Source organism: Drosophila simulans, chromosome X, assembly GCF_016746395.2.
Source record: "Drosophila simulans strain w501 chromosome X, Prin_Dsim_3.1, whole genome shotgun sequence".
Taxonomy (NCBI): domain Eukaryota; kingdom Metazoa; phylum Arthropoda; class Insecta; order Diptera; family Drosophilidae; genus Drosophila; species Drosophila simulans.
The window spans coordinates 1201718-1228651 of NC_052525.2; the positions used below are offsets into that span (position 1 = coordinate 1201718).

Below are 26934 nucleotides of genomic sequence, written 5' to 3' on the forward strand. Positions count from 1 at the left end.
CACACCAGGGACCCAGCATAAGCTTATCTTATCTTACTCTGCAACTTTGTATGTCATGTGGTGAGCATTGCGTCTATACCAATTTCTTGCCTCCAATAATGTTTATTTTTATCCCTGTGCCTAACGTCTACTGCAGCGAAGAACGTTTCCAGCAACGGCACTCCGTACTTGAAGCAGCCCAACCGTTTGAATTTGGCGCCCTGCTCTCTCCTTTCTTTTTACGCTCTCTGGCATGGGATTTTCGCTGCTCGCAACAACAAAATCTGGCATTTGACGTCGCGCGTTCGCTTCGCCCGTTTCAGCAGCGTTGCCGCCGGAAGCACAGTGTTGTTGTTGCCGTTACCGTTGCGTCGTGTTGCGTTGCGTTCTTGTTTGCTGTGCCGATTTTATTGTTATTTGACATCGGTCGCGGAGCGTGCGGTGCGGAGCAGTGCTCCTCTTTTTTTTCTACTTTTTGTTTAGTTCCGGGCCAGGGGGCGGTAAGTCGAGAAACGGCCACGAGCGTCCTGCCACTGCCAGTGTTACTGTTACTATCAGTGCTACTGTTAATGTTAGTGCGACCCACTCGAAAACAAGCACACAGGTTGAAAGTTGATCTCAGAGCATATGTGCGCGGAAAAGTGCTGCATTGGCTGGAAAAACACTGCGGAGGTTGTTGCGTTTCATGCGGTCAGGATGTGACGGGAGTAAATTCGCAGTCCAAGATTCCAATTGAAGTTTCATGCTGTGTTCCTTTTCTCTCCTTTTTGGGTATGTGTGTGTGTGTGCTTGTGACCGTCGCGTGTGAGAGTGCGCGTTTTCCACCCCAGGAGCGCGCGCTTGAAAATCGAAAACGCGGTCTTGGTGTCGGGATTGGATTCGTTTCGAGTCACACCCTCCCCCGGGTGATACTTGTTTCATGAAGCAGGGATTCCTTGGCACAGCTGTTTGCGCCTTCTTCTCTTCCTTCTTCTTATTTCGCATTTATGTCATCAACACATGCTTTCCCCACACACACATACGACACACATCAGACACACCAGACACGTGCGCACTCAGCCCAAAGCTTTATCCTTCGAGCAAAGCTCTCGCTCGATTGTGACTCGTGCTTACGACAAAGTCGCAGTTTTCTCTTCTCCTTCTTCCTTGTGTCGAAGCGCGTTTATTGTTGTTTGTGTTTTGTCCTCCGCTTTCCTCGAATTAACTGTTATCGATTGACGGCGAACCGAAGCCGATGATGAAATTCTAACGAAAGGAGTGGGGCGGAGGAGGGGTAAACTGAAAAATGAAATTCTGATCCGAAGCCACAGTTTCAAAGTATTTCTTCGCCAATATCTACATATTTTGATTTTGTTATTCATAATGAAAGTTTTACTGCCATTCGAAGCTTTTCGTTTGTAAGTCTTAATATCAGTCCATATGTGTAAGAAAGTTATAATATACGAATTAGAACTTCTATGTATATCTCTTTGCGCCAACTCGCCTTGTTCGATTATTTCGAAAACAGTTCCTCGAGAAATATTGGAAAACTACAAACGAAAATTGGAAAAGCTGGAGCACGGAAAGGGGAGCGGGGCAACTTTTATGGTGATGCCTTTGCCTAAAAATAGCAACGCTCGCCCAGCAAACGTCTCATTTTTCCAAGTGTGCTTCAAAAATGAATCGTTTCTAATTCTCCAAGTTCCCATTACGATCACCGATTTTCCATGTGCTGCGATCTGATCTGATCGCATCCAATCCGATCCGATCCCATTCGAATCGATCCCATTTGATCTGATCTTCAGTGATCTAAATCCGCATCCAGATCGCCGTGGCACGGCTTCGAGTAGCAGCGCAGCGCCCCGTAGAATCTAATTTTGGGTTCGTCTTGAGCAGGTTCACTTGGTGCCTGGATGGCGGTGCCCACTCCGCTTTCCCGATTTCATTTCCAGCCCCATGCCAGGCCATGCCACTGCGCCACTGGCTAAATATAGAGCCCCGACTTCGACTTCGGCTTAGTGCGTCGGGATGGCCTGTGTGCCTGCAGAAGGTGGGGAGGGAAGTTCAATTACCTTTAAATGGATTACACAAACAACCAGGAGGGCAGGGGAGGGGCGGAAGCCTATATTAAACACAGGCACGCACTCACACCCCAGAACTAGATAAAGCAACGCAAACAGAGCCAACCAGGCAGAGGCGGAGCCAAGCGATCGGGCCTCTGATCCGACGCCTCCCCCTTTCTCGGCCTCCTGAGTCCCGGAAAAACGGGAAAAGCGGAGCAGAGGATGGGTGGCAAGGGGGGCGGTGGTGCTGCGATGCTGCCAAAAATAAATTTGAACTCAAATCGCAGCGTCAGGCGCGAGGGGCGAGGCGACCGGGTGCCAAGAAACGCTGCCAACGCAACGCATTTGCCTCCAAAGACCGGCCCATGGCAGTCTCATTTCGGGCCGGGGCCATCGGCTCCTCTGGCAGCCCAGCCGGACCCAGGCAAACGGTCCTCGGAACTCCAATTGGACAACTGAAGTTGAGGTCGCAACTGATCTTGCCAGGTGTGGCAGAGGCCAGCTCAAGGATGGCATTGGGCACTGCAAAGTCGCGGAGGGGACCCAATGGACGTGGCCATGGGGAGCAGAGCAAGGAGACGGGGGAGGTTACGTGGACGACCTCATTAGTCTCGAGTTTCCAAAAGCGCACGCACACCAGCGTGTCCGTGCCCACAGGGAAGACGGGGAACGGGCGGAACGCCGAAATGGAAAATGGGAAATCGAAAGTGGAATATGGTTTTCCATGCGCTCGGACCCATCAATTTTCATCATCGGCGAGAGAGCTTAAACAGCGGCTATTTGTAAACGAAGGCATCTGTTAGGCAGCCCGCACAGCGTGCCCGCCGCCCGATCCGCCCACCGCTTCTAGCCAAAATCCAAAAGCCGAAAACCAAACCAAAGCGATCCAAACCGATCCCTCTCTCGCATTTCCCGCTCCCCCTGCCTGCACCGCGCGCGGTGGGACTTTGGGGCAGCTATTTTTAAAGTCGAAAATACTTTTCAGCTGCCAAGTTGTGAGATGCCAAGTACAGTTGCCTTCTCAGATCAGATCAGGTCGGGTTGGTTGAGATTGGTTCCCATCACGGCACAGCGCACTCGGCATGCGGATTGAGCATCCTTGAGAACCAGGAGCTCCTCGGCTGGCGGTCCTGCGAAGGCGTGTTGTCTTCAAACGCTCAAGTAAGAACTGGCAAAAGGGTCTGTCTCTATTCTACTAACCAACTTCTTCTGCACTCCCTTTCCATTGAAACGCAGTCCGAAAGCTAACCAAATGCGATACTCAAAAGCTATCCTGGTGTCCAAGCCCGAAACTCCAGTTTAGCTAACCTGTAGGTGGGGCAAGGGTTGACCTCTTGTTTGAAAAACGTATTGGGACTGCGTATTCCGTGGATCCCAAGATCCCACAGATGCGCCATCCATGCCAGGCCTGCTTATCCCTGCTTTTCCCGTTGGCCCGCTAATCTGCTGCCGATGCTTTTCACTTGCCTCTGGCTGTGGATGTGGCTGTGGCTGTGCGCAATGTAAATTCGTTTTCCCGAAGCTCCGCTCTTTCTCTTTCTCTTGGACAGACGCGCAGGCATAGCTAGAGATACAGATACAGACGCAGACAGACTCGGATGCGGATACAGATACTCGAAGGCGAGAACGGGAGCGGGCACTGATACAGATGCGCGGCGGCAGAGCAGAACTTTCGGTTGGAAATTTGCCAACCCCTCATGGCGCTTTTCGATGCGATCAGCTCGACCCCAATAGACGGGGACTGGCCGGCACGGGGGATTGGGGGGGACGTGCACCTTCGGAGACGCGGCCAACAGGCTGCTCGGACCGCTCGAGTCTCGGTATTCTGTGGCTGAATTCCGAATTCGCTTTTAGTATCAAATTAGACTGCGACGGCTGCTCTTTGAGTGCGGCCAAGAACGGAGCAACACCGGAGCAGAGCACTCGAATCCCGAATCGGGCCAGTTCGGAACGGTAAGCGGTTGGCAGCGGTTACCCGGTAACGCTAACGGGTGCGGATGCGGGTATCGGGTACGAGTATCGGGTAATTCACGCTCTCGTCTCTGCGCTTTGACTTCGACTACTGTTCTCCGTCTCGCGTCTCTTTCGATTGGATACTGGGCAGTACCATGGGATAGTGAGGTGAAGGGGTGGTTGGAAAAGGTTGGGGCATCATTTGTTTTGCATGCCAAGGCGCGTGGGCGGCGGACGCAGAGGAAAGCGGATGAACAGGGCCAGCTCCGAATGCCTCTGGTTTTCTTCGATTTCTTGTTGTTTGTTTGCAATCGTGCAGAGCACAGATCTGCGTTTTCTTCATTCGTCGAATTCTTGATTCGTCATAGGCATATATCCCCGAATCTATACACATTGTCCGTATATATAAATATACAAGCGTATGGCTACGTCTTGCTATATCTCATTAACCCCCCTTCCCCCTCTGTATATGGGTACATCCTTGAGACAACGGGCTTGGAGTTGGCAAGCCACTGGTTCTACCCCTCGAGGTTTCCCTTGCATTTGTACCTATGTTTTCTTTTCAACTTGAGACTGGCTTGGGGCTGTCAGATTTTGCTCGATATAATAAACATAAACAGAAATACAGTCAATGACACTTGAAACTTATGTGATTAAGGAACCCAACCTTATACTTTGCCTTGGTTAAACTCCTTGCTTGGGCTTCACAAAACTCGGCCTTATAGACCTAAAATTATTTGGCCTGCACACGCAGGCCGTAGCTTATCGAGTCCGTCGGATCAGGTGGAGAGTGCTCGCTTGGCGGTGGGTGGGCGATGTTTGGTGAGTCACCCAGCCGACTTCCAAGTTGTCGTGGAGCCACAAGCCCACCTTAAGGCGATAAGATAATGCCGGGTAGCCGTGCAGCCAGATTAGATATTAGTTTCAGTGCGGTTTCAATGAGGCCTAGCCAGGGGTTTTCCTCTCTTCGCTTCTTTCCCTTGGCGAAGAGAGGGCGCGATTGGGCAGGTTTCAGTTGAGTTCTGTTCTATTCTACCCTGCTCTATTCTGATCTGATCTGCCCAGATAAGAGGGCCAGAATCGTTGGATCGCACATCGCACAACGCGGGCCAGAACTCGAGTCAAGAAGTCTTCTTCTGTTTCTGTGTCTGTGTCTGCTTCAGTTTCTTATTGTGTGCTGTGTATCCATGTGGCGTATGTGCCTGCGCTTTTCCCCGACGCTTTTCCCCCGCTTCTTCTCCGTTTATGTTTACGTTTTGGCGTGATTTCGTATTAACAAATTCACTTCTCTATGTATTTTTAATTTTAGTCCAAGGTTTAAAGCAACAACTGTGAGCAGTGAAAAAAAAACAGAACGAGCGTTCAGCTATAAACGATATCAAACCCAATAGGAAGAAACGCACACAAAGAGCCGAAAACAAAGTCTTCGGCAGAGAGCGCTGAGTGGGACGGAGACGGGAAGAGGCAATAGCGAGCGGGACAGCGAGCGGCTGGCGGTCAGCGGCGTCGGACAAGTAGTTGAAAATATTGCGCATACGCCGCGTGAACCGGAGGCACAGAGCAGAGCAGCAAGCCGCGCGTTCTTCGTTCTGCATCGCACAAATACAGCTTCGAAAAAGCCAGCAGAGAAGTGGGGTGCAAGGAAACACATTAGGCATCGAGGAGGAGAAGGAGAAGAAGGAGGAGGAGTAGGAGGAGGGCCGAGGATCAGCGGCTGCGAAGAAAGTCCATTTCAAAGTGCAGCCGGCCACAAATCCAGGTGAGTCTTGGGGTGTACAGATCTGTTGTGGCTGTTGTGGAGCAGGCCGAGTCTCTGATCGTATAGCAAATTAGGTGGGTCAAATGGGTGGGTCCTTGCGTTAGCTTAGGAACCCCGAACCGAATGGCAAACAATCTCATTCCTTCGGTCCTTCTTTGAGTCGGATCTTGACTCACGCAAGAACTGGAATCTCACATCCAACTCCGATTCCCAAACCAAATCCGATCGCGCTTCTCGCCTGTCGTTGCTGTCGCCCGAGATCGGAGATTGCACAACGCTGGCCAGCAGTTTCAAGCGCTTTTGCTACGCTCACAAACACACGACACCCGTTGAGGCGGTGAGCGCTGGCCGATTCCACGATTCCGCTGCTCTGCCAGTAGCGGTGGTAGTAAAAATTGTCAACTCAAGCGCTGCGGTCGGCGACGCTCGGGGAAAATGCGTATTCCTCGCCCTCGCCCCCACGCTCATCACCCCGCAGGAAGGCAGAAGCACGCGCGGATTACGAGGAGCCACCAGTTGGTCACGAGGAAGAGCAGAAGAATAGCACGCACCACCAGCTCGATCGTGGGACGCAGGTGCGTTTGCAACCGGGTTTTCCAGGAGGGGCTTTCGATGAGGTATGGTTGAAATAGAGGGGGCGGGGAGGTGGGTTTGTGGGTTGCAGTGCTATCAGCGTACAAACAAAGCCAATTAGAACTTGGAAAGCACCCTTCCTTCCTTCCCCTCCCTTCCCTTTCTCTCTTCCCCCGAAATGACAGTAGGTGAAGCTCCATTCCACTCCACTCCCACCTCGATTCTTGGTTCTCCACTGCCCCTTTCCCCGTTTTCCGCTCCGCGCTCCTATCTGGGCTCGCTTTTATCAGCGGCTTATCAGTAAATAATTCCACCTGTTGCGCGGCTTGCGCGAGTGTGGGTTTAAGTGCGACTGTGTGTGTATGTGTGTGTGTGTGTGTGTGTAGATAACTCGAGGTGAGGTATCGCATTAAGCAACGCTTGTGCTGCCCCACAATTGTGGTCCCCAAAAAGCAAACTTTGCTTGTTTGCACTGCTCTACGCTGGAATGGAAATGGAAGCCCCGCTGCCAGCGGATTTCGTAGATAACCGAGCCGAAACCCAACTGAAACGGACTGAAACAAAACCCAGCGAACCCACACTTGTACACATAGGAACGGGACCGCTACAGGCACAGGCACAGATACAGATGTAGATGCAGATACAGATACAAATACAGATATAGATATAGGGGCTCTACAGAGGCAGACTGCCTCAAATCTTATCTTAAAACTTGACTCGACGCGGCGCAGTGACGCAGTCGCTTAGCAATGCCGCTTTCATTGCTCAAACTGCGTCTCTTTATCGATCAGTCGATCAGGGTGGGAGTAGTGCGTCCTTTAATCCTTGATCCTTAAACTCTAAAACATGGTTTCTCTCGCTTAGCAGTAAGCCATCGTGGTTTGGAAATTTCCCACTTAACCCGAGCATCCTGACTCTCAAGCTTAAGTTTTGTCAGCTCAGTTGTATGTATAGATGGATATCCTATTTCCTCGATCCTGAGGCACTCATCCCTCCCCCCCACCCCCTCCCTATCGCTTGAAGTTATGTAATCCATTCATTAATTAAAACCTCGTGTTCCCACAAAGAACACACAAACACACACATATACATACGATTGCATTTGGTCTTCCCTCTCGCACTCACACGTCAGCTCAACCCTTACTTTGGTGCAGCTTGAAAAGCGGCGAAAAGAACAAGGTTTATTTATAAACTGCGCTCGTTGTTGGGGGTTTCTCTCTGCACGAAGTATCCAATTTTCCCTCTTTTCCGCTCTCTCTCTCTTAAGCCTCTTCTTCTAGCTGTTGCTTCGACTTGGGCTCTTCGCAGGGGGTGTGCGGCGTGGGGTGGAGGGTGGCGACTGGCGGGCTCGTTGTTGTTGTAAACTCGGTTTCAAGCTTTAATTACGTCTCACCCATACACGCATCCGTGTCCGTGCCTGTGTGTGTGTGTAAACAGTTGAGCTCTTTGTAGGAGTGTGTTTCTTAGAGCGGGAGCGGGAGCGGCAACGGGGCAGGGTCGAAAACGGGGGCTGGAGGAGCGCAAGGGCTCCGCTCGTCTTTAGCCATTCCTATTTTTGTTTACCCATCGCCGCCGTCGCTGCACTCCAACGGTACTTCTGAGCGTGCCCGAATTCGAATTGGAATTCAGTCGAGCTTTGCGCGTCGTCGCCGCCGTTCGCGAAGTTTGTTGCTGGATGGGCTCGTTCGCTATCCCCCACCCCCACTCGTGTCGTGTCGCTGTCTCTCTCTCTCTCTCACTCGCTCAAAGCCTGCCACCCACTTTTCTGCGCCCGCTCGCCGGCTTTGGCGCGGCCTCAAAACGTGAGTACCCCTCTCTCGCTACGGCCTGCTCTCCGTCCTGCGTGTGTGCCCTGTGTGTGTGTGTGGTGTGTGTGGGAGAGTTTGGCGCTAATCTCCAATTTCCCGATAAGATATCGCACAGTGTCGTCGCACTCTGCCCGCTCCCCCTCCGCTCGAGCCTGTCCGGCCCGCAAGAGCCGCTTCGGCTGCCGAGGAAAGCGTCTTGCAGGATCGCACCTGCAGCGCAATCGATGCCACGATGGCCACATTCTCAAGGAGTTCGTACACGCACTACGCGTGCACCGTAAGAAAAAGTGAGATTTCTAGCCGCTCACCTTCCGAAGCTTACGAGTAGCATCAAGTCTACCTCGTTCAAGGGAAGCCATCAACTACGTTGGAGCACATGCACACAAGCTATCGATCATGGAACCATAACCATGTTTCTGACCTGCCGCCTTTATTTTCTCAGTGCACGGCGCTCTCTTCACCTCTCTTTTCGGCTTATCACTCCCACTGTGTGGGTTGTGTGGAGTTGAGTCGAGTGGAGTGGAGTGGAGGTGGAGCAGTTGCGTTTGTTGTTGCTTTCATTATTTTATTAATTAGGCGAGTGGCGGCTGTGGTGGCGTAGGTGGGATCGGATCGATTGCTAGGGGTGTGTGTGCAATCAGGAGGTGGGGCGATGGTCGCTGGTCACTGTGTCGGGTGGAGCACAGATGGTGGCCAGAGTAGAGCTTATAGAGCTCGACCTCCCTCTTGCTGCCGATAGAAGGGATAGAAGGCACATGCAAAGCGCCAGAGAATAACACAGTTTGCATTACTTTCTTCCCCAGCTTCACGACGTCTTGCAAACGGCTGAAAATGGAGAAGACTCCCCGGTACACGCAGCGGGAGCGAAACATGGTGTTGAGCTACGCGGCGCAGTACAAGGATGTGATCGAGAACAAGCGCACGGACGCGGAGTCCAACCGCAAGAAGGACGAGGTGTGGCTGCAGATCGCCAAGGAGTTCAACTCGCGGGTCTACCACCAGCGCAGCGCTAAGCAGTTGCGCCAGCTGTACAAGAACATGAAGCTGCTGCTCAAGAAGGACCTATGCGGCGAGGACAAGAGCAACCACTCGTTCATGGACCTGCTCAACACGCTGTCGCACCAGGAGTCAGTGGCCCAGTACATTGCCGAGCAGCTGTCGCCGGAGGGCGCGGGCGGAGGCGGCGGCGGCGGTAAGCAGGGTGGAGCGGGCAACGGAGGCGGAAACGGACACCATGCGGACGACTACGACGACTCCAAGGTGGGCTCAAACTCCATATCTGTGCATATGTGTCCCATCCGGTGCTTAAGTCACTCAAGTCACTTGGTCCACTTGGTGAACTTGGTGCACCCACTAACCCAGATGCATAGCTTTCTCCTTTCTTGACTCTCTGAACCCTGTGAATCCTACTAAAACGCTGTCCATGATGGTTTCAGTATCATTTATTTTCCTCACACTTGCAGATGCCCCTCTACCACGAGGGCATGGACACGGACGTGATCCTTATCAAGTCGGAGACGATCAGCGACAACGAGCAGACGGACAATGGTATGGACTGCCTGGACGAGGACGATGACGACGACTGCTTGAGCCCCAAGGCGCCGGAGGTGTGCCTCGAGGAGGAGGACGACGTGCTCTTTCCAACGGACCTGCGCCAGCTGCAGCAGGTGGGATCGTCCGGTGCCGCCGGCGGTGGGGTCTCCGCAGGCTCCCTGCCCGGAAACATGTCCAGCAACGGGATCACCGAAACCAGTCGCCGCGCCGCAAGCTCGCCCGTGTGCTCCACAAAGACTTCGATTAGCTCCAGCGGAAGCTACGCATCGCCGCCCAAGCCGGACATCACTATCCAGACCGTGGGCCACATACGCGTGGGCAGCTTTGCCAACATCAACAAGACGCTGCAGAACGGCGGCTCCGGCACAGGAACAGTCCTATCAGCGGCCAGCAATGGCGGCACCAGTGCCAGTGGAGTGCTGCCGCTCACAGCGGAGCAAGTGCAGCAGCACACCCTGCTGAACGGCCTGGGATTGTCCGCCGTGAACCCGGCTCAGTCCCTGCAGGCGGCCATCAATGCCGCCTATGTGTCCGCCGCTCCAACTTCATCGGTCGCCATTAGCAGCCGCCGCACCCCGCCCACTCTGCAGCTGCCACGCCTTCAGCGCGGAAACATCAACAATAGCCACCACACTGCCGGCAGCACAAGCAACTCCGCGGTGGCCGCCAATGGAGTGCAACTGCTGCTCAACGGCGGCCACCACGCACAGATGACGCACAACCATCTGGCGCGGGACAAGACGGGCGGCGTGGCCATCGGGGCGGCGGGCAGTTTCAACGGCTACAACGGACTGGCAGTGTCGGGCACGGTGTGCGGCGCCTTAAACAGCAGCGGATCCGGAGCCGGAAGCGGCGGGAGCAGTGCCAACAGCAGCGGCGTGGGCCTGGGCATCGGCGGGGCACACACGTCAGGCGGCGGAGGCAGTGGCAGCGGTGGGACGAGGAGCCAGCACCAGGAGCTGATCAATTCGCTGAGGATCGAGGAGAGCAAGCGAAAAATCGACCTGATCAACGCCCAAATCGAATACTGGCAGACGCTCACCCGCAAGTTGAACAGTCAGGCGAATCACATGCCTAATCCCGCGTGCCCGTGCCACTTCCCCGGAGCCAGTGTACCCTCGCCCGTCGCCGTGACCACCGCTAGTGCCTCATCGCCCGCCTCCACCAATGTCTTGCAGACGCAGGCCAGCACCAGCTAGTCCGCAGCGAAGGGACGGTTCGAACCAGTCGGGGGTCCTGCGGACGGAAGCGAAAGCGACAGCGACATCATCTCGATTGTGGACATAGATGATGGGCAGTCTAGGGAGGAGGAGCAGTCGGAGGACGATGGCGAGGATGGTCACGACCAGGCCATAACAGATCTGACGCTACCCGACGAAGACGAGGAGGACGATGTAGACGAAGATGACTCACAGGATGCCTTGGTCAGGGATGTGGGCGTGGTGGGCGGCATGTCGTCGCCAGATACACCGCCCCACTCCTCTCCGCCGCCAGCGAAGCGCTCGAAGCGCCAGGAAGTCACCTCCGAGCTTCTGAGGCAGCTGGCCCTGCAGCAGAATCAGGATCCCCAGGAGGGGTGCTAGTATTTTGTGTAGTTTGCTAATTTTCTACTTGCATGCCATGCATTGACGCAACCACTTTGAAACATTAATATTACCATATATATTTATTTACGCCCAGTTTGAGTGCCAAAACAAAAACCAAGATTGGGGCCTTGCCATCGAGAATGCTTGCCAAAGGACCTGCTGAAACAACCGGTCACACCCACTCGCGACCCACTATTTATTTGCCAGCCTAACTGAAACATAGCGATTAATTTTATTTTAAAGTTTCTTGCGTCGCCTTTTTTTATTGCCTTTTTTTTTATACATGTAACGTGTTTATTTTTAAGTTTTCCTACGAGCTGCTACCAAAAAGAATAAGAAGGTGACTATCTTGAATGTACATTTACTTTACAAAACTAGACCTTACTTAATTAGATCGAGCAGCTAAGAACGCATGAAAATGAAATGTACAAATGTGGTTCCTAATCTAGTCCCTAAAGTCAAAAGTGAAGAACGAAAGAGCTACAGAAAAGAAAGCGAAATTGTTACGCCTAGCCGAGTACTTGTGTATTATTTTTTTATATCGCCCAGATTGTTCCCCCGAGGAAAGCGTTGAAGGAACTGTAGCTAATTTATGTATGTACTTAAAGAACCAGTGAAACCAAACCAATGATTTGAAATGGTGTAAAGAGGAGAAACTTGCTAGTCGCCGCTGCATAACTGTGTAAGTGTGGCACACAAACCATTTAGTTAGTGTTAGTGCTACTGTACGTGTAAAATACAATTAATTGCCTATCCAGACCCAGTAACCACAATTTACAAGGAAGCACACACCAAACGAAACTGAAAACCAAGAAAACAAACCAAACAAAACTATTTATACAATTTTGTAAACAAGAACTTATTAATAAAACAATGAATTTACTTTGTGGCCCAGCCTGCTGACTTTTGGATAGTGATATTTCGTTTAAGGCTTAACTTCTTGGCACTTGCGCTCAATTTTCCCGTTTAAGCTGCGCTTCGTTTGGCGCCAAGCGAGTTGGCGTTGCCCAGCACTGGCCAGCCAGCACGAAGAGCTGCCAGACTGCGGAGCCGACTGGTCATCTGGGAACTGGTTCGCACATCTGGGCGCCCGCGAACCAGTTATTCGTTACTCATCAGTTCCAGTTCGGTTCAGCAAAAATTGTGCAAATAAATTGCGGAAAGTCGGATTGTTTATGTGGGAATCGGCAGCGAAAAGCGACTCGGCGGCAGCAACAACTATAGTGAATGAAGTGAGCACTGCCACTCCCACGCACACCACTGTGCAGTCTGTGTGCGCCAACTGTGAATTGCGAAGTGCGAATTCCGTACTTCGGATTGTGGATTCCCCCCGCCGCTGAAGCACTTGGAAAACCAACACCTGGCGCACGTACACGCACACGCACACGCACACCTGTCCTGCTAGCGCAAAAAGAATCCCTGTCAGCTGGTGCAGCGATTCCCGAAGCAACACCGAGGAGCAGGACACCGTGGAAAGAGACGACAACTGAAGCTGGCCTTCAGTGAACACAGAGTCCAGTGAGCAGGTGTGAGCAAGTGAACAAGTGATAGAGCGCTTGGCAGGAGTCACAGATTATCTGAGCGACCACCTGGATGCCCGGTTTTCACCTCAATGAGATGGGTGAAATGGTCCTGGACGCCATCGACGACATCGGCGTGGTCGATGTGTACGACTTGGCCTCGGACATTGGCAAGGAGTACGAGCGGATCATGGACCGCTTCGGCACGGACGCCGTCAGCGGGCTGATGCCCAAGATCATCAACACCCTGGAGCTGCTGGAGGCGCTGGCCACGAAGAACGAGCGCGAGAACGCCACCATCCAGGAGCTGCGCGATAAGGTGGCCCAGCTGGAGAGCGAGAAGTTGGAGAAGGCCGAGTTCCGGCGGCGGTTCGACAAGGAGCTGGAGCTGATCGAGGAGCAGTGGCGCAGCGAGACCAACGAGCTGGTCGATCTCGTCTCCTCGCTGCAGGACGAGAACAAGCGGCTGGTGAAGCAGACGCAGGATCTCCAGTCCTCGTCCGCCCAGAGCTCCGGCCTGGGGGCCAGTCTCACCGAGAGCATTATCAGCATGACCAACCACGAGCTGCACGGCGCTCTTTCGGATACTCAAGTGCTGCAACGGCTCAAGGAGCAGATATACAAGCAGCGCGACGAGTTGAAGCACCGCGAGCGGGAGCTGCAGGACAAGTACAGCGAGCTGGAGCACGTGAGTGTCCTTAGGGATAGGTGCTCGCATTCCCAACTAACCCAATGCCTTTTATTCCCAGCTCAATATCCAGGCAGAGCGGCTGAAGGCATCAGAGCGAGACACCCGGCGCCGCCACAAGCTGATGCAGGCCCAAGTGAAAACGCTGTGCGAGGAGCGCGCCGACTTTCTTGCCCAGCTGCAGGACCAGAGCCGCGAGATCAACCAACTGCGCAAGCGGTTGGGCCTGGCCGAAAAGGAGAACGAGGACTTGGTGGCCTCGTACGACGATGGCCAGAACGATCCCAACCGGCCGCGGTACACCACGCGCGAGCTGAAAGAGTTGATTAGCGAGCGCGATGAGCTGCTGACCACCATCGACACCCTCAACGAGCAGCTGGCGGAGCTGAAGCCACCAAGCCAGGCGAAGGGCAAGCGGCAGCGCCACTTCTCCAGCTCCGACGACAGCGATGAGGACGACGATGGTCACGTGGCGGACAACGACGATGACGACGACGAGGAGGAGGCGGCTGCCGAGGCGAACGAGCTGGAGCCACCAGCGGCCGGAGAAACGTGAGTGAGCCCATTTCGGTTACATCCTTTAGTTTTTGTTGCCAGAGAAAACAACAATTTATGAACGACCGCTTGAGTAAAAATGATTAACGAGCAAGCATTTTCAGCCTGAGTCATTCTTTTGTTGTTGCTCAGTGCTAACAATATTCAAATAGACCCTATGATGCAAACGTTTAATTGGTAGGTGATTCAGAGCTTAAACGTATATTTTTGCGCGCTTTTTCGCAAGGTCAGCAGGTAACTAAATGGCACAATTGGGAGTCAAACAAACCGTTGGATTCGGATCCATATGTTGTTTATTCTTCAGTTTTAATAGCTAGATACCCAGTTATGGTTACTTAAGTACATACATAGTGTATCGCTTTTCAGGCCACCTGGACACGATGCGCCCGTGCAGGGACCTTTGCCCTACGAGCCGGACGATGCGCCCTGGAAGAAGAGCTCCGAGTCGGGAATACGCAAATTGTAAGTGGCATTCAATCGGCGTAGAGCTCTCGATTCACTTTGTGCATTGCAGCTTCCGGAAGCTGTTCTCGGACCCGTCGGACGGCAGCAACACATTCCCGAAACGTTCCTTGGCCACGCTCTCCAAGATGGCTCTGTCGGCCACGCCCGGTTCCGTTTCCGCCTCCGCAGCGGCGAAGTAAGCGCCCCTTAAAGCATCCGAGTTGGCGTGCATTTCACTTTTCGTTTGTTTTCTGTTTTCTGTTTTTCCGTTTTCGTTCCATTCCGTTCCGTTCCGTTTGCACTGCCCCCCGCACCCTTGCATCTTGCATCCTAATTTATTATTTATTTTTTACTTTTACGTCTTACGATTACGTTTACATTTAGTTTAGGCAACAGCCTGTATCTGACCCTGTCCCTCGCCATTCACCTGCTCCGCCTGAGCTGTACATACATAGTTTACACACTCGATTGCTGTGTCCTCGTAATTCTAAGTTGTTATGCGATTTTGTTTACGTAATACGCGTTTTATTCGTAACTCGTAACCCCTAACTGTACTGGATATATTTAATACGAATCCACTTTGTATTTTTCGTACCTTCGATTTATTCTAACTTGATTAACGACTACCACATAAGACTCCAAACACACCACAACCCCCACATGTGCAAGTGTTTCAAAGATCAAGATCAAGAACGAAAATGAGAACGAAAACGAGATTGAGATCGAGATTGTGCAAAGATTGCCGAGTGAGTTTTTAATGAATTTAGACAAAAACAAGCTAAGAAAGACAAACAGTCCTCCCAGGTGCAGATGCAGAGAAAACGATTCGGTGAGGAGAGGAGACGAGAGGAGAACTCTGGTTCTGGGACCCCAGATCTTAGAAAGTCTAGGTAGAACGGGAAGATTTTGCTTCAATTATCCGTAGTGTAACTGTCCCTAAGACCTCTGCATATATCTAGATCCTCGGCTATCGCCAGCCAGTATGAGTATTTTAGCATTCTCATAGCAGTTGCCCCAAGCGGCCTTATAAATATATTACAAATTTATCAAAATACGCAAACCTTAGAGCGAAAGAAACCTAAAAGAATATATAATTAGCAAACGTTACAACCTTAGCGCATTGTTTGTTGACTTGAATTGAACTAACTAACGAAACCAATCTCAGCAACGTAGATTCCATTGATCGCATTCGTTTGCACAAAGATGCCAAATAGCGAAAATCTCCGCGTTAGCCCATTGCCGGCCGGCCAGTCTGAATCAAGGAATGTTTTAGCCAAGAGTTTTACCATAGACTTAGCCACTGACCAGCTCGAATTGTTGTTACCGCACCCAGACGACTTCGCCCAGAGCCCCCACTCCACTTGAAGCCCAGTGATTTCGAGGAGATCTCATCCCGATCCTCGTTCATAGCTAGTATCCATGTGAGAGACGCCCATGTAGTGCAATTACCAATATGGTGCCACTTCCCGCTCCCCTTCCACGCACAAGCACAAAGCGAGGAAACTCCGGTTACATATCAGCTCCATCGCTATCGTCGATGCGAACGTGCCAAAGACTAATGGTCAGACCCTATGCCCCATTGTCCGCAACTCCCCCCCACTTCCCACTACCCACACCACGCACCGCACACCCAGCCCCCAACACCCCACTTACCAATCTCAATTAACCCATCTCGTTTCGTACACAACAAAGAGTGGCAACTGAACTTTTATAAAATTGAACACGAGCGCAATGGCATCGATATGAAAAAGTGGACTAACGTTGAGTGTCGAGTTGGGTGAAGACCACGAGAAGAAGATGGAGAGACATTGAGTATTTGGTGAATTAATGTTAACTAAATTTATATACACATATACACATGCATTATACATAATATACTTTACTATATACTATGTAATACCGTATTATATGGAACTATGACTAACCAAAAAGACAACAAGGCAACAATTATACAAAATTAAAAGCGTACCAGGGTGGCACTTGGACCATGGACCGCAGGAGCGACCAGCGCGAAAGCGAGCATCGGATCGGATCGGATTGGATCGCATCATGGTGAACCGCATCAGAGGGCGACGCCTCCGCATCCGGGTATCATCTGCTCACCCCTGTACGTACATCAAATTTATGAGTGGCTTCCTTTGAGCGACCACCAAAATAAACTTATGAACCGTGGAGTGGATTTCGAATGACTGATTTGGGTTGGCGGCAAGTGGAGCACTCGCTGTGCGGAACTTAAGGTGTTTATTTCATTATTTAACATTACTTATAAGTTCGTTTTTAATTTGGCTTTCAAAATTACTCCCAAGGCATTGTGAGAAACAAGTCAAGAAACAAGTTCCGAAAAGATCGGCAGAGAGTTCAAGATCATTGTCATCATCGGGTCATCAGAAACGAAGGATGTGTGAAGACCATCTTCAAGTTCAAGTATTTTCACGTATCATATCATTTCATATCAAGCCTCAAAGGTTAGTAGCGACTTCAATTTGCCCATAAACACATTTCGGGGTGGTCTAGTCATTGGAGTTCTGGCTTCCATGTCGCCTGAGCCTGTAGCCTCTAGCTACTGAAATCCTTTGCTCAAAGCGAGTCGGAGGGTGTAGAAGGGGTTTCGCGCCCTTTCGATCGGGCTTCTGGTACTGGTACTTCGAGCAAATGAGAAAATGGGGTGATTGCGTAATCCCTGGCAGTGCATCCCATGGGATTCCCCCGCGCCAGACCCATCGCGGTGGTTGGAGCTTTCTCGCCACGAGCTTTTCGACTGAGCTTTGCCCCGGGGCTCTGGGCCACCCACTTACCAAGCCACGAAGCCATCTTGCAGCATCGTCAACCCTGCGCATCCGCGTCCGCATCCTGCATCTCGTGCGGTGCGTAGCAGCATCTCGTGCCCCCTCCTCGAGTCCTTGCTGGGTCGCTTCTGCCGTTTACTGGGCGCCTGATCCCCATGCCGGGTTTGAGGCGTATCTAGGGCGTGGTGGTTGTTCCGGCCGGACGACCTTGAGCTCCGCCCCTCATCTGCGATGGCGTTTTAATTGCCCAGCAACAGGCGATTTGTTGGTGGTGGTGGTGATGTGGTGGCGGTGCTTTTTCCGGTTGGCTCCTCGTTCGGGGATGCGTTCTGGGCATTCTCAACGGGATTTTCACGCAGTTCCAATTAAGCAATTAAAAATCTGCCACCGGACTTGGAGGCGAGACGTGGGCGGGTTCATGGTGGCCGGAGACGGCGTTGTCAGCTTTTTAATTAAGAAGATGTTAGCGTAATAGGATAGAAGGATATGCGCTGCGAAAATCGTAGGTCGAAATGTGCGCAGCTAATGAAGAAGGCCCCTGTGTTTTTGTGGTCACTGGGAGTGGGCCCCACAATTTCCACTAATTGCCCTGGCCTGGCTGGCATGGGCTGGCCAGAAAGAAAAGAATTAAGAGACGGAGCGGAGAGAAAAGCGCTTAATGAGTTTCTGCAGAGGCCCCGTGCGACGATTTCAGGGGCCTTAGTCAGTCGATTTTCGAACAGGCTCGCAGCAGCCGCCGCACAGGCTCCGTTGGATTTGGATTTGGATGCAAGGGGCAGCCACTCGAAACTCCCGCACTCGCACAGAGCCAGTACAGTGAATGCTGGAGATGGACAACTGCGCAAGTTGTGCTTTAGGCTGGGACACAGGACTCATTCGACGCAGTGAACCCGACGGAGTGCAACCAGTGCTACATGCTTATTTGTCTCGATTACCCAATGACTGAGCCACATATATATTGCATGCAACTAACCGGTTTACTGCATCGAAATGAGAGTGCTGGACATACCGCGGTGCCAGCCAGCGAGGGTTCACTGTGCGTGTGCACACTCGCCGCAATCCAGCACCGCTCGTCGACTGCTGCTCCTCGATGAGCGCCTGAGCCCAAAAACTGTTTTTTATACAAGGACATTGCCATCTCATGGCCACTCTAAGATAGAGAAAGAGCGGGAGCGCACACTTTCACATCTTTCTCTCGCAGCGAGTGTGTGCGAGTAGTGAACGCGGGCCAGAGCAGGATGGGCGTAGCGCTGGTGGAGCTGTATAGCTGGCCCGCTCCCGCCGCAACATGCTGCTGCTGCTGGCGCTGCTGCTGCTGCTTTCTGGGCGCCTGTTTAGCGGCCAGCGCCAGGTTGGAACAAGAAAGCGAAAGTGTTAATGCTCGCGTACATCCGCTGCACCGTTTTCCGCTCCACTGTGGACCGCTCCCGGCGCTCCTGTGGGTCGTGATGTGTGCGCGGGTGTGTTTTAGCCGTCCGCCGTTATCGAGTTGGCCACATCACATGTGCCTGCTGGAGGCCATCCGCCGCGTCCGGGATGGCCGCGTACGCCGCCAATCCTCCTCCGGCACCGTTAACGGCGCCCTATCGCCGTCCCTGTTTGCCTGCTTAATTTGCGACGCGCATGACGCGATGTGGCCGCCGTTCGCGTGAATTCTACGAGTTTTGGAGCCGTTGGCTTGGAGCGCTTTCCGCGCGATGTTGCAGCGGGCTTATTGGAATGAACATTCTAGGAACTTGCCCTAGACGGATTACCAGGCGAACAGCGGCACCAGTAGGCCACCGACCCAAATTCGCGCTAAATAGTGAGTGCGTCATGTCGCTATCCCGCTCGCACTGCGGCCGCAGTGGCCGCGATGCGGACATGTGGATAGAGAGGGATGGCTACACCATTAGGAGAGAGATGCAGAAAAAGAGAGAGCGAGCGTCGGCTAGAGTGGGATAGATAGCTGGATAGTCTGGAGTGTGCGCGCGGTTCGTGTCTCGGCTAAGCTTGGGAAATCAAATTAAGCTTTGACTTTTTGAAAGAAAAAGCAATTGCCGGGAAATTGAGCGCGTTTTCAAACTGCACAAACCGAAGTGGAAGCCACCCACCAAACCAGCTTCTTTGTTCACCAGATCTGTGGTTAGTGGTAATGCTCATGGCCCTCTGCATGTCGCCTCTTTGCACATTGTGCAATTTTTGTACAATAAGTGCTCCAGTTTGGACAGGCGAGCAGGAATGGATCGCACAGCGAAATGGCCAGTGAGCGAGTGTAGAGCGGAGAACGGCGAACGTTCTTCGTGCTTCTTCTTCGGGCTTTCTCCTACGTTCTTTACTCTTTGTTCTGCTGAACGATTGTGTTGTTGTTCCTGCAGTTCTGCTGCTTGAAGCTGCACTAATAACATTTAATTTTAGAGCACTTGCGTTGTAAACCAAGCCACGAGCCTCTTTCATTTCGATCTAGAGCTCAGTAACAAAACAGGTCCATTCTTAAGTCCCATAACGCAATGACTCAAATGTAACCAGGAATAAACCTCCATTACAGATTCGTGCTGCACTCAAGAAGCGACTGACTGACTTATTGTGGTCCCTGGATGCAGCGATTATGGTTGGCGAGGTGGAACTTGGGTTGGCCGCAGGAAGTAACCAAATCCTCGCTGGCGACCAAACAAAGATAGAGCGGTGGCCAAGTGCCGGACAATGGTGAGTGTCAAGTGTTGATATTTAAGCTTCAGAGCAACCAGTCCCTGGGGTTGCACCTACCCCTCCCTTCTCCCACACCCCCTTCAGATGCAAGGCAGTACAATTTGGCCACCGAAAGTACGAATTCTAGCGGGCGCGGGCAGAGGATGGGGCAATGAATGTATGGCAGCTGCAATGCAGCAATGTCCTATGGCGGGGGCGTTTATGGGATGGGGCGTGGCAGCTGCACTTGTCCCACACAGTAAATTCAACTCAATTTAGCCCAGCTCTCAGTTCTCGGTTCCCAGTTGTCGTCCTTTCGAGGAAATCCCGTACTGCCCTGCGGCTGTTTTTCGTACACAGCTGCACCACACAGCGCCGTTCCTTCGTCCTCCGGAATGGCGACAAAAAGTACGCAACACTTTCCTTGCCGTGCCATGCCATGCCGGAAATGGCATTTAAGCGGATTCCGCCAAGTGCTTAGCTCACAGGATGGGGTGGGCGAAAGGTATGGCCCGATCTGAATAGCCGAAAGCCCATTCTGCCCACTTCACCGCCAAAATGCAACTTCCCACCCGCTGGGCCAACCTTTAAGGAGACGACTGAATGATATTTGAAGACTCCCGTGGGGATACCAACCTGAATGCTGGGGAAAGCAGTGCCAGAGACATACATAAGTAACCGCTCTCGGTCGGTTGTTGCTGGTTGGACTCTCAGTGCAACAAACTAAACATCTTTCGAGATAGGAACCAAAGTAAATATTATGTGATATGACAATCACTGTTTTGGATTACGCATTTAAGTGCCGGCGCATCAAAATCTGACACACCCCAAATTTGTTGTCTGCCGCACGATGACAAGGACAAGGACAAGGACATTGACAAGAACATGACGGGGAGTCACCATCATCAGCAGACGAGCATAATTTCGGGCCATTATGTTGGGTCCGAATCCGCTTTGGCTATGACATAATGTCAAATGGCAGCGGGAAAGTTGGGGCAGGCCAGGAGGGGAGTTCGTGAGTTGAAGTATCCGCCCTCGAGTGCTCCCCCTTCTGGCCGGTGGCATAGTGGAAAGCTCCTTGGTGCACCGCCACCGAGCTTTTTTTAATGGAAGGCGATCCGGCGCCGACCTCCCCCCTGGAGGACCTTCCACTGGCCAAGTGCCAGGACCGTCGCTTCAAGCGCTGGCCGAGCTTTGGCCGGGCAATAACAAATCATCTGGCTTCGAAAGCTCCTTCAAAGAACAGCTGTTGAAAGGCGGCGCCACGATGACGCCACCGAGTTGAGGGGCATCGAGGGGGTATCCAGCACCCCGCATCCCGTATCCCACATCTCCTGACAGATGTCTAGACAAGGAGTTGAGAGGCACCTGCTGGGAAGGATAGTTCGGGGAGTTTGGCTCGTTGATTGATCGATCGATCAATCGATTTCCCAATGGAGCCGCAATGCCTGACCGCCGTTGGACGGGTGAAATAACGGAATCATTCCACAGAGCGCCGAGCATTTGTCGCCGCCCGTTTGCGTTTTCGCTGCGGTTTCTCTAGAGCACTTGCCAGCTTGCTGGCCCGTGCCCGTTGCTTTGCCCCAGCAAATAAACACATAAACAGATGAACACAAATAAGGACGGATGCTTGTGCACCTGCAGCACAGAGTGCACCATGGCATACTATGCCTGCTGCTATATAGTGTATATGTACACATTCAGCAGGTATTCATACGGCCAGAGTGCTTGTACTTTCAATGGGCGCCCAGCTGCGTGGCATTTCAAACATTCCCACTCGCATTTAAAGCTACCGAATTATCAAAGGACATCCGTTTCCCAATCCAGAACTCAATCCGAAACTGTTCCGTGTGGCTAGCAACAAAAGGCATCTCCGGCTAAACCGATCGTTATTCCAACTGGTGCTGGCTTATAAGCCATATTATTATCTTCTATTAGCCCGATTTCGGCGTTTGCCTTTAAGCGAGCTGCATTGCAGCGCACTGGTCGGACGGATTTGCCCGCTTGCTGGAACACCCTTAATTAACGCACGACCGCCCACACCCCCGCCCATATATATGTATGTTGTTTCCCAGTTTGTTCGGACTTATTTCGCTGTTTCTGTTTATATATTTTCCTATTTTCTGCTTTTCTGCTCTGCGTGCTGCCGCGGGCTGCGAACATCGTACAACGGGGCGTAAAGTGGCCAACAAGCCGTTAAACATGCCCCACCATTCTCGTCCATACCGCCCCTCCTGGCCCCTGGCCCCAGTCCCCTGTCCCTTCTCCCTGCTAAGCTTCAAAACTGCAAAACTCGAGCCAAAGTTGGCTTCTAGGGGGAGTTGCATGGGCCAGGCTGGAAGCTTCTTCCCGTCCCCTTCCTTTCGAGGCAAGGAAGGAAAGGAGAACAATGCCGAGGCTTGGCATACAATTATGCAACAAGAACAACAGCAGCTGCAGGAAGACGTTGCAGATACATTACTGCAGCCATCCAGCTTGTGGATTTTGGGCGAAGAAGATTGGAAGGCTTGGCCAATAGTGCCAGAATAGGGGGGGTGGTGGCCAACGTCTGTTTCATCTGCTGCAAGTCGTGTGGCAAGCAAAGTGCCCATAAACTATGTTGTTCTACGGTGATTGAATCGGAAAGGCTCTTCCTCTCTGCTCTCCCCTCGCAAAAAGACGACATAGTTTGACTGACCCCTTCTCGCTTTCTACCCAGTACCTTCTGTCAATTGGGTCAAGTGAGTTCCGATCGCCCGGCTAGTCATTTGACCAATTATCCAAGGGCCGGTGGCTGGGTCGTCCTGTAATTGGAGATGCGCCCAAACGAGATTATATACGAGTGCCTGCAATTACCATTCAGTTTTCTATTTCGGGTTGCAGTCCGCCGGTCGATTAGGCCGCGTCCATCGATCGGCGACTCAATCTCCATCTGGCAGCTCCTCCTTCGCTGCAGTCCATCAATCAAGCGCCGCAGCCTTGCCTCATTCGCAGTTCCCCCGCTGAAGCCGCCACCTCCCCCCCTCCCCTTTGGGGCGACCTTTTGTGCAATTTGCGTGGGCAGTGGGTTCACGGTTCCCCAGGGAGGCGGAGAAGGTGGGCTTAGGCGCAGGGGTGGCCTAATTAATGCTCTTCTGCCCGCCGACATTTCATAATTGATGCCCAGCCGGGCAAAACAGGCCTGCACAAGTTGCATAAGAGGGCTTAGTGTTTAGAGGGACAGTCTGTTTAAACGTATCGGATCCTATTAATAGGGTTATCCACAGTATGCAGCTACATACTTTTAATCGGGATATACCCATAATCCTGCGGGCTCTCAAGAACTTCTTGATAGGAATGCTCAATTCATTCGTACCCCACCATAAAGCCCCTGCTTGTCCTGGGTTTGGTGCAATGGTTTGATTTGGCCAACTGCTCGGACTCGATTGGACTAGATCCGATCGAGCAGCCGTGCATTTGGCTGGGCGCTTTATGGCTTACTTATTTATGGTTCCTCCAATAAATATTGAGGACACTCGCAGACACGCACTCACTCACACTCACATTCACATTTACATTCACATTCGCATTCGCACTCCCTCTTGCCAACAACCATGTTGGCCAACTGATGACCCACTCTCGATGGGTGTGCTAGTATGTGTGCCGCACTGCATAAATCCTTATGGGCCGACTGTGTCCCCGCTCCTTCTCCTTCTCCTTCTCTTCTGGCCGGGCTCTAATGTGCGTCCTTGTTCGGCCTGCCATCCTGCCAGCCAGCCATCCTTTTTAGACCGCCAGCCAGTCATCCAGTCAGCTGCCCCCCGTGGGGTGCCTCGTTTAATTGGCCAACCGACTTATGGGGGCTGGGGCCGGGCAGGACATGAAGGACATGTTAGCCATTTGGCAACTGACAAATGCCGCACGAAAACGCCGCCACAGGCGGACTTTATTGAATTTGCTCTTTTGGCCCAGCGACTTTTCGCAACTGCAGTTGTAACAATCGCACCATTGTAGCTGCAACACAGCGATTGCGAATTCGATTGCGACACAATGGCGGATGCGGCGCGACTTCTGCGGTTATCGTCCTGACTGGGCCAAGACGCCGCCCCCGCATCCTCCATCCGCCATTCGCCATCCTCCGCCTCTTATTTTCATGTGAATGGGTCGTGGGCAGAAGGGAAATCGAACGCAATGCAAATCAAGAGGTCAGCAGATTGTGTTTCAAGCCTTAAACTGCAAGTTGGTTCCACGTTTCTGAGTATTTATTCAAAAATGTAGGAAAAAGTATCCAGACAATTAAAGCCAACTTAAAGTGTTAACTTTTTTCTCGGTGCATTGAGACGGCTGCTGACATTTCTCTTCGATTGAACAGTTGCTATTGCTAAGTGCCGCCTCGGGCGGTGTTACCAACCCCCAACCCCCCTCCACCCGTTTCAAGAGGCACTTCCTCCTTTTTGGCCTAATAGATGTGTACAGCGATGTCGGCGGCATTTCAATTTAACTTGCCACGTGTCAAAGCCGCTCGCAATCCACAGTGACACTCACAAAAGGGGGACTGTGCTGGGCTGGGGTGCCTTCCACTGCCTTCTACTTTATGGTTGCTGTGGCTGCCGCATCGATTTACGCCAAAACTTGCGCTACAATGAGCCCCTGCAGTGCTCCCCACAAGCCAAGCGCCAGGAACGCCCGGCAGGTGGCGCCTTAATAGCCGCAAAACACCTTTTGGCCTTAATGCCAGCTGACACAGTCCGTCCGTCCGTTTGTCCGTCCGCGCGGACGTGAAACTCAATTAAGGTGCCGACTCTTCCCTGTTCCTTTTGGTCCTGCGACTACGCAACCGGCACTGCCTTTAACTCTTCCAGCTTGGCAATACGCATTGAATACCATTTCTTTCTCCATTAATTTGCCACCAGAATCTTTGGTAGTCTCCTCCAGGGTGGTTCTTAATACTTGATGACATGCTTTAAGTCATACATGTCATACAAGTCGTGTCTTAAGGATTTCGATATCTCAAACGTGTTGTCTTCAAAATAGTTGAAACTAAACATGCTATTCTTTCGCTTCAATCTGGACTGAAGGGCTTAGTGGTTGAATTTCCACAATGTAAGTGTCGTCCCAAATCCTCGACCGCTGCCCTTCCTTTTTAACTTTTTGGGGTGCGTGCAGTGGGCCCGAAAAACCAGAAAACCAGAAAACCAAAAAAGAGCCAGCAGCTGGCTCTTTGACCTTGAAATTCGTAACTCGATATAATGAAAATGCCCCAAAAAGCAAGCGATGTTTTTGTTGTTCCTTGCTTAGGCCACGACGCCATTTCGGGCCAAAACGGGCGACTGGCAGTGGAATTGGCTATAATAAAACGCAATTGTTCGGCGTGCGTGAGGGGTATGGTGGGCGGTTTGCTGTGGAAGCCACCCGAGGGGAAATGAAATATTAATAACAATGAAAGCAACAAGAGCAGAGGAAATCAAGATACCACAAGGCTCATCCCCAGTCCCTCGTCACTCTTCCTCCGTCAGCCGTCCTCCGTTTAGGACTTGTCATAAAAATAACTGAAAGCGGATATCGGCGGTGTTCCGGAGGACGGTGGGCGGAGGAGCTCGGGAAGCCCACTTGGCTTCGACCTTGGGCACTTGGACTGCGGTCGCAAGTGCCCCGTAAAGAGCGTAAATAGCTGCCGGCATAGAGTGTCCCGGGGACAATTAGTGACTGGACACATTCAAAGGCACTAGTCTGGACACACGGGAGGTACTTTTTGGGGGGTGTTGGTTGGACTTATTAATGACTTTCAGCGACGCTTTTTCCTGCGCTAACGCGTAATTTAAGCCCAAATCATTTATTATGCTTTCCCCGTCAATAACGTCTACCGCCTGTTTGGCTAGAAATCTGTGCTGTATGACAATCAAAACGAAAGTTAATCATCCATTTCGATAGGAGTTCCTTTCAGTTATTGCGCTGTGCAGCAAGTGGGTCACCATATCTATTCCCCGAAGCTGTCTGACTGCTGCTAAACTGATGCAACTTTTGTGAGCGATTAGGGAAACGGTTTATTTCTGGGGAATCAGCCTGGGGCACTTGGGGCTGCACTGCATCTTCGGCCAGCGGCCTTAATTAATGTGCCACGAGTGCAGGAGGTGGAGACCAGGAGCGGTCTGAACTTCTCGGGCTTCCTGCGGCACCGCAAACGGACAGCTGACAGCGGACAGCGACGCATGCCACTTGCAACATCCGTTTCCGGCCGGCGGCGTCAACAACACCACGTGCAAAGTGCTGCACCTCAGCAGGGAACTGAAAATCGATGGAAAAACGAGCCGGCGAGCACGGCTGCTTGTCCTGACATTTTCGGGCATGTTGACTGTTGAAATTTATTAGGAGTACGCCGCAACCCGGCCCGAAAACAAGCAAGGACACGGCGAAGCAGCCAGGAGCTGCCAAAAAGGGAAATGATACAAAGCGAGCGAAATGAAACGAAAGAAACGAACCGAAGCCAAACGAAAAAACCATGCCAAAGTGGAAATTAATCCAATATACCCGTTCGTTAACCCTATAAAGCCAGTTGTTTTTCCAGTTGACACATCTTGACTTGTACATAAACAGGGATTTGCGGTGTTTATGCCGTTACCTAATGGGAAGATTTCAAAGCGAAATGGATGCTGGTGATCGTGCAAGGCAAGGAGTCTCCTGGGGTTAAGTGCTGGCACTGCACCTCCAGTTGCCTACCTTGCCTTCTAATTAATAGAACGCAATTTATTGCGCCGCCAAACGGAAATGAGCAATGTGAGGGGCGCGGAGGGGGCTGCTTAATTAAAAAGCCCCAGAAATTTAATAAATTTATAATGAGCGTAATTAGCGAAGGAGCCGCCGGAGACGGAGAGCCGCGGAGAAGTAAACGTGGCCATAAATTCAATGGCGTCATCAAGGTTTTCCAAATGCCTCTACTTCGCTCCGCGCTCGTAAGTGAGCTGCGCACGCGATGCAGCTCCAGCTGTCCCTTTCCCACGCACTGCACCCGCTCTCCCCTCACCCCTCACCCCTCTACCCACTCCTCACTCCACCCGCCGCCTC

At 52.0% G+C, this 26934-nt stretch overlaps 3 protein-coding genes across 22 annotated transcripts in view; all 3 read left to right on the top strand.

Annotated features, from left to right (window-relative positions):
- The first annotated feature begins 154 nt into the window (after nt 1-154).
- LOC6739907 (histone-lysine N-methyltransferase trithorax) lies at nt 155-12148 on the top strand. 19 transcript variants are annotated; one of them, XM_039297168.2, is made up of 5 exons: nt 155-479; nt 3007-3182; nt 5284-5733; nt 8918-9374; nt 9551-12148. In XM_039297168.2, exons 4-5 carry the CDS (start codon nt 8946-8948, stop codon nt 10865-10867), a joined length of 1746 nt encoding a protein of 581 aa, XP_039153102.1. In that variant the 5' UTR covers nt 155-479; nt 3007-3182; nt 5284-5733; nt 8918-8945; the 3' UTR covers nt 10868-12148. The 19 variants fall into 19 exon arrangements, with proteins under 19 accessions (XP_039153102.1, XP_039153094.1, XP_039153108.1 ...); XM_039297160.2 differs by lacking the exon at nt 3007-3182 and having other exon boundaries at nt 158-479; XM_039297159.2 differs by lacking the exons at nt 155-479; nt 3007-3182 and adding an exon at nt 496-750.
- Nucleotides 12149-12361: 213 nt separating this feature from the next.
- LOC27207484 (RILP-like protein homolog) lies at nt 12362-16640 on the top strand. Of its 2 annotated transcripts, XM_039297181.2 has the most exons (5): nt 12362-13462; nt 13524-14014; nt 14384-14479; nt 14532-14657; nt 14846-16640. In XM_039297181.2, exons 1-5 carry the CDS (start codon nt 12848-12850, stop codon nt 14976-14978), a joined length of 1461 nt encoding a protein of 486 aa, XP_039153115.1. In that variant the 5' UTR covers nt 12362-12847; the 3' UTR covers nt 14979-16640. The 2 variants fall into 2 exon arrangements, with proteins under 2 accessions (XP_039153115.1, XP_044779566.1); XM_044923631.1 differs by having other exon boundaries at nt 12363-13462; nt 14532-15051.
- A 177-nt stretch (nt 16641-16817) lies between these two features.
- The window catches only part of LOC6724865 (microtubule-associated protein futsch), a 54933-nt gene continuing 44816 nt past the window's right edge, over nt 16818-26934 (top strand). The window contains exons 1-2 of the mRNA XM_039297137.1: nt 16818-16926; nt 19775-19932. The gene's annotated coding sequence lies outside the window, so the exon portion shown is untranslated. The remainder of the gene's footprint in view (nt 16927-19774; nt 19933-26934) is intronic.

Excerpts from the sequence above, each read along its gene's own strand:
- LOC6739907 (XM_039297157.2), top strand. The coding sequence starts at position 3,670 with ATGCGCGGCGGCAGAGCAGAACTTTCGGTTGGAAATTTGCCAACCCCT. Across the intron at positions 3,975-8,917 it reads AATCGGGCCAGTTCGGAACG|CTTCACGACGTCTTGCAAAC; the intron begins GTAAGCGGTTGG and ends TTTCTTCCCCAG. Across the intron at positions 9,375-9,550 it reads ACGACTACGACGACTCCAAG|TATCATTTATTTTCCTCACA; the intron begins GTGGGCTCAAAC and ends TGATGGTTTCAG.
- LOC27207484 (XM_039297181.2), top strand. The coding sequence starts at position 12,848 with ATGCCCGGTTTTCACCTCAATGAGATGGGTGAAATGGTCCTGGACGCC. Across the intron at positions 13,463-13,523 it reads AGTACAGCGAGCTGGAGCAC|CTCAATATCCAGGCAGAGCG; the intron begins GTGAGTGTCCTT and ends TTTTATTCCCAG. Across the intron at positions 14,480-14,531 it reads GAGTCGGGAATACGCAAATT|CTTCCGGAAGCTGTTCTCGG; the intron begins GTAAGTGGCATT and ends TGTGCATTGCAG.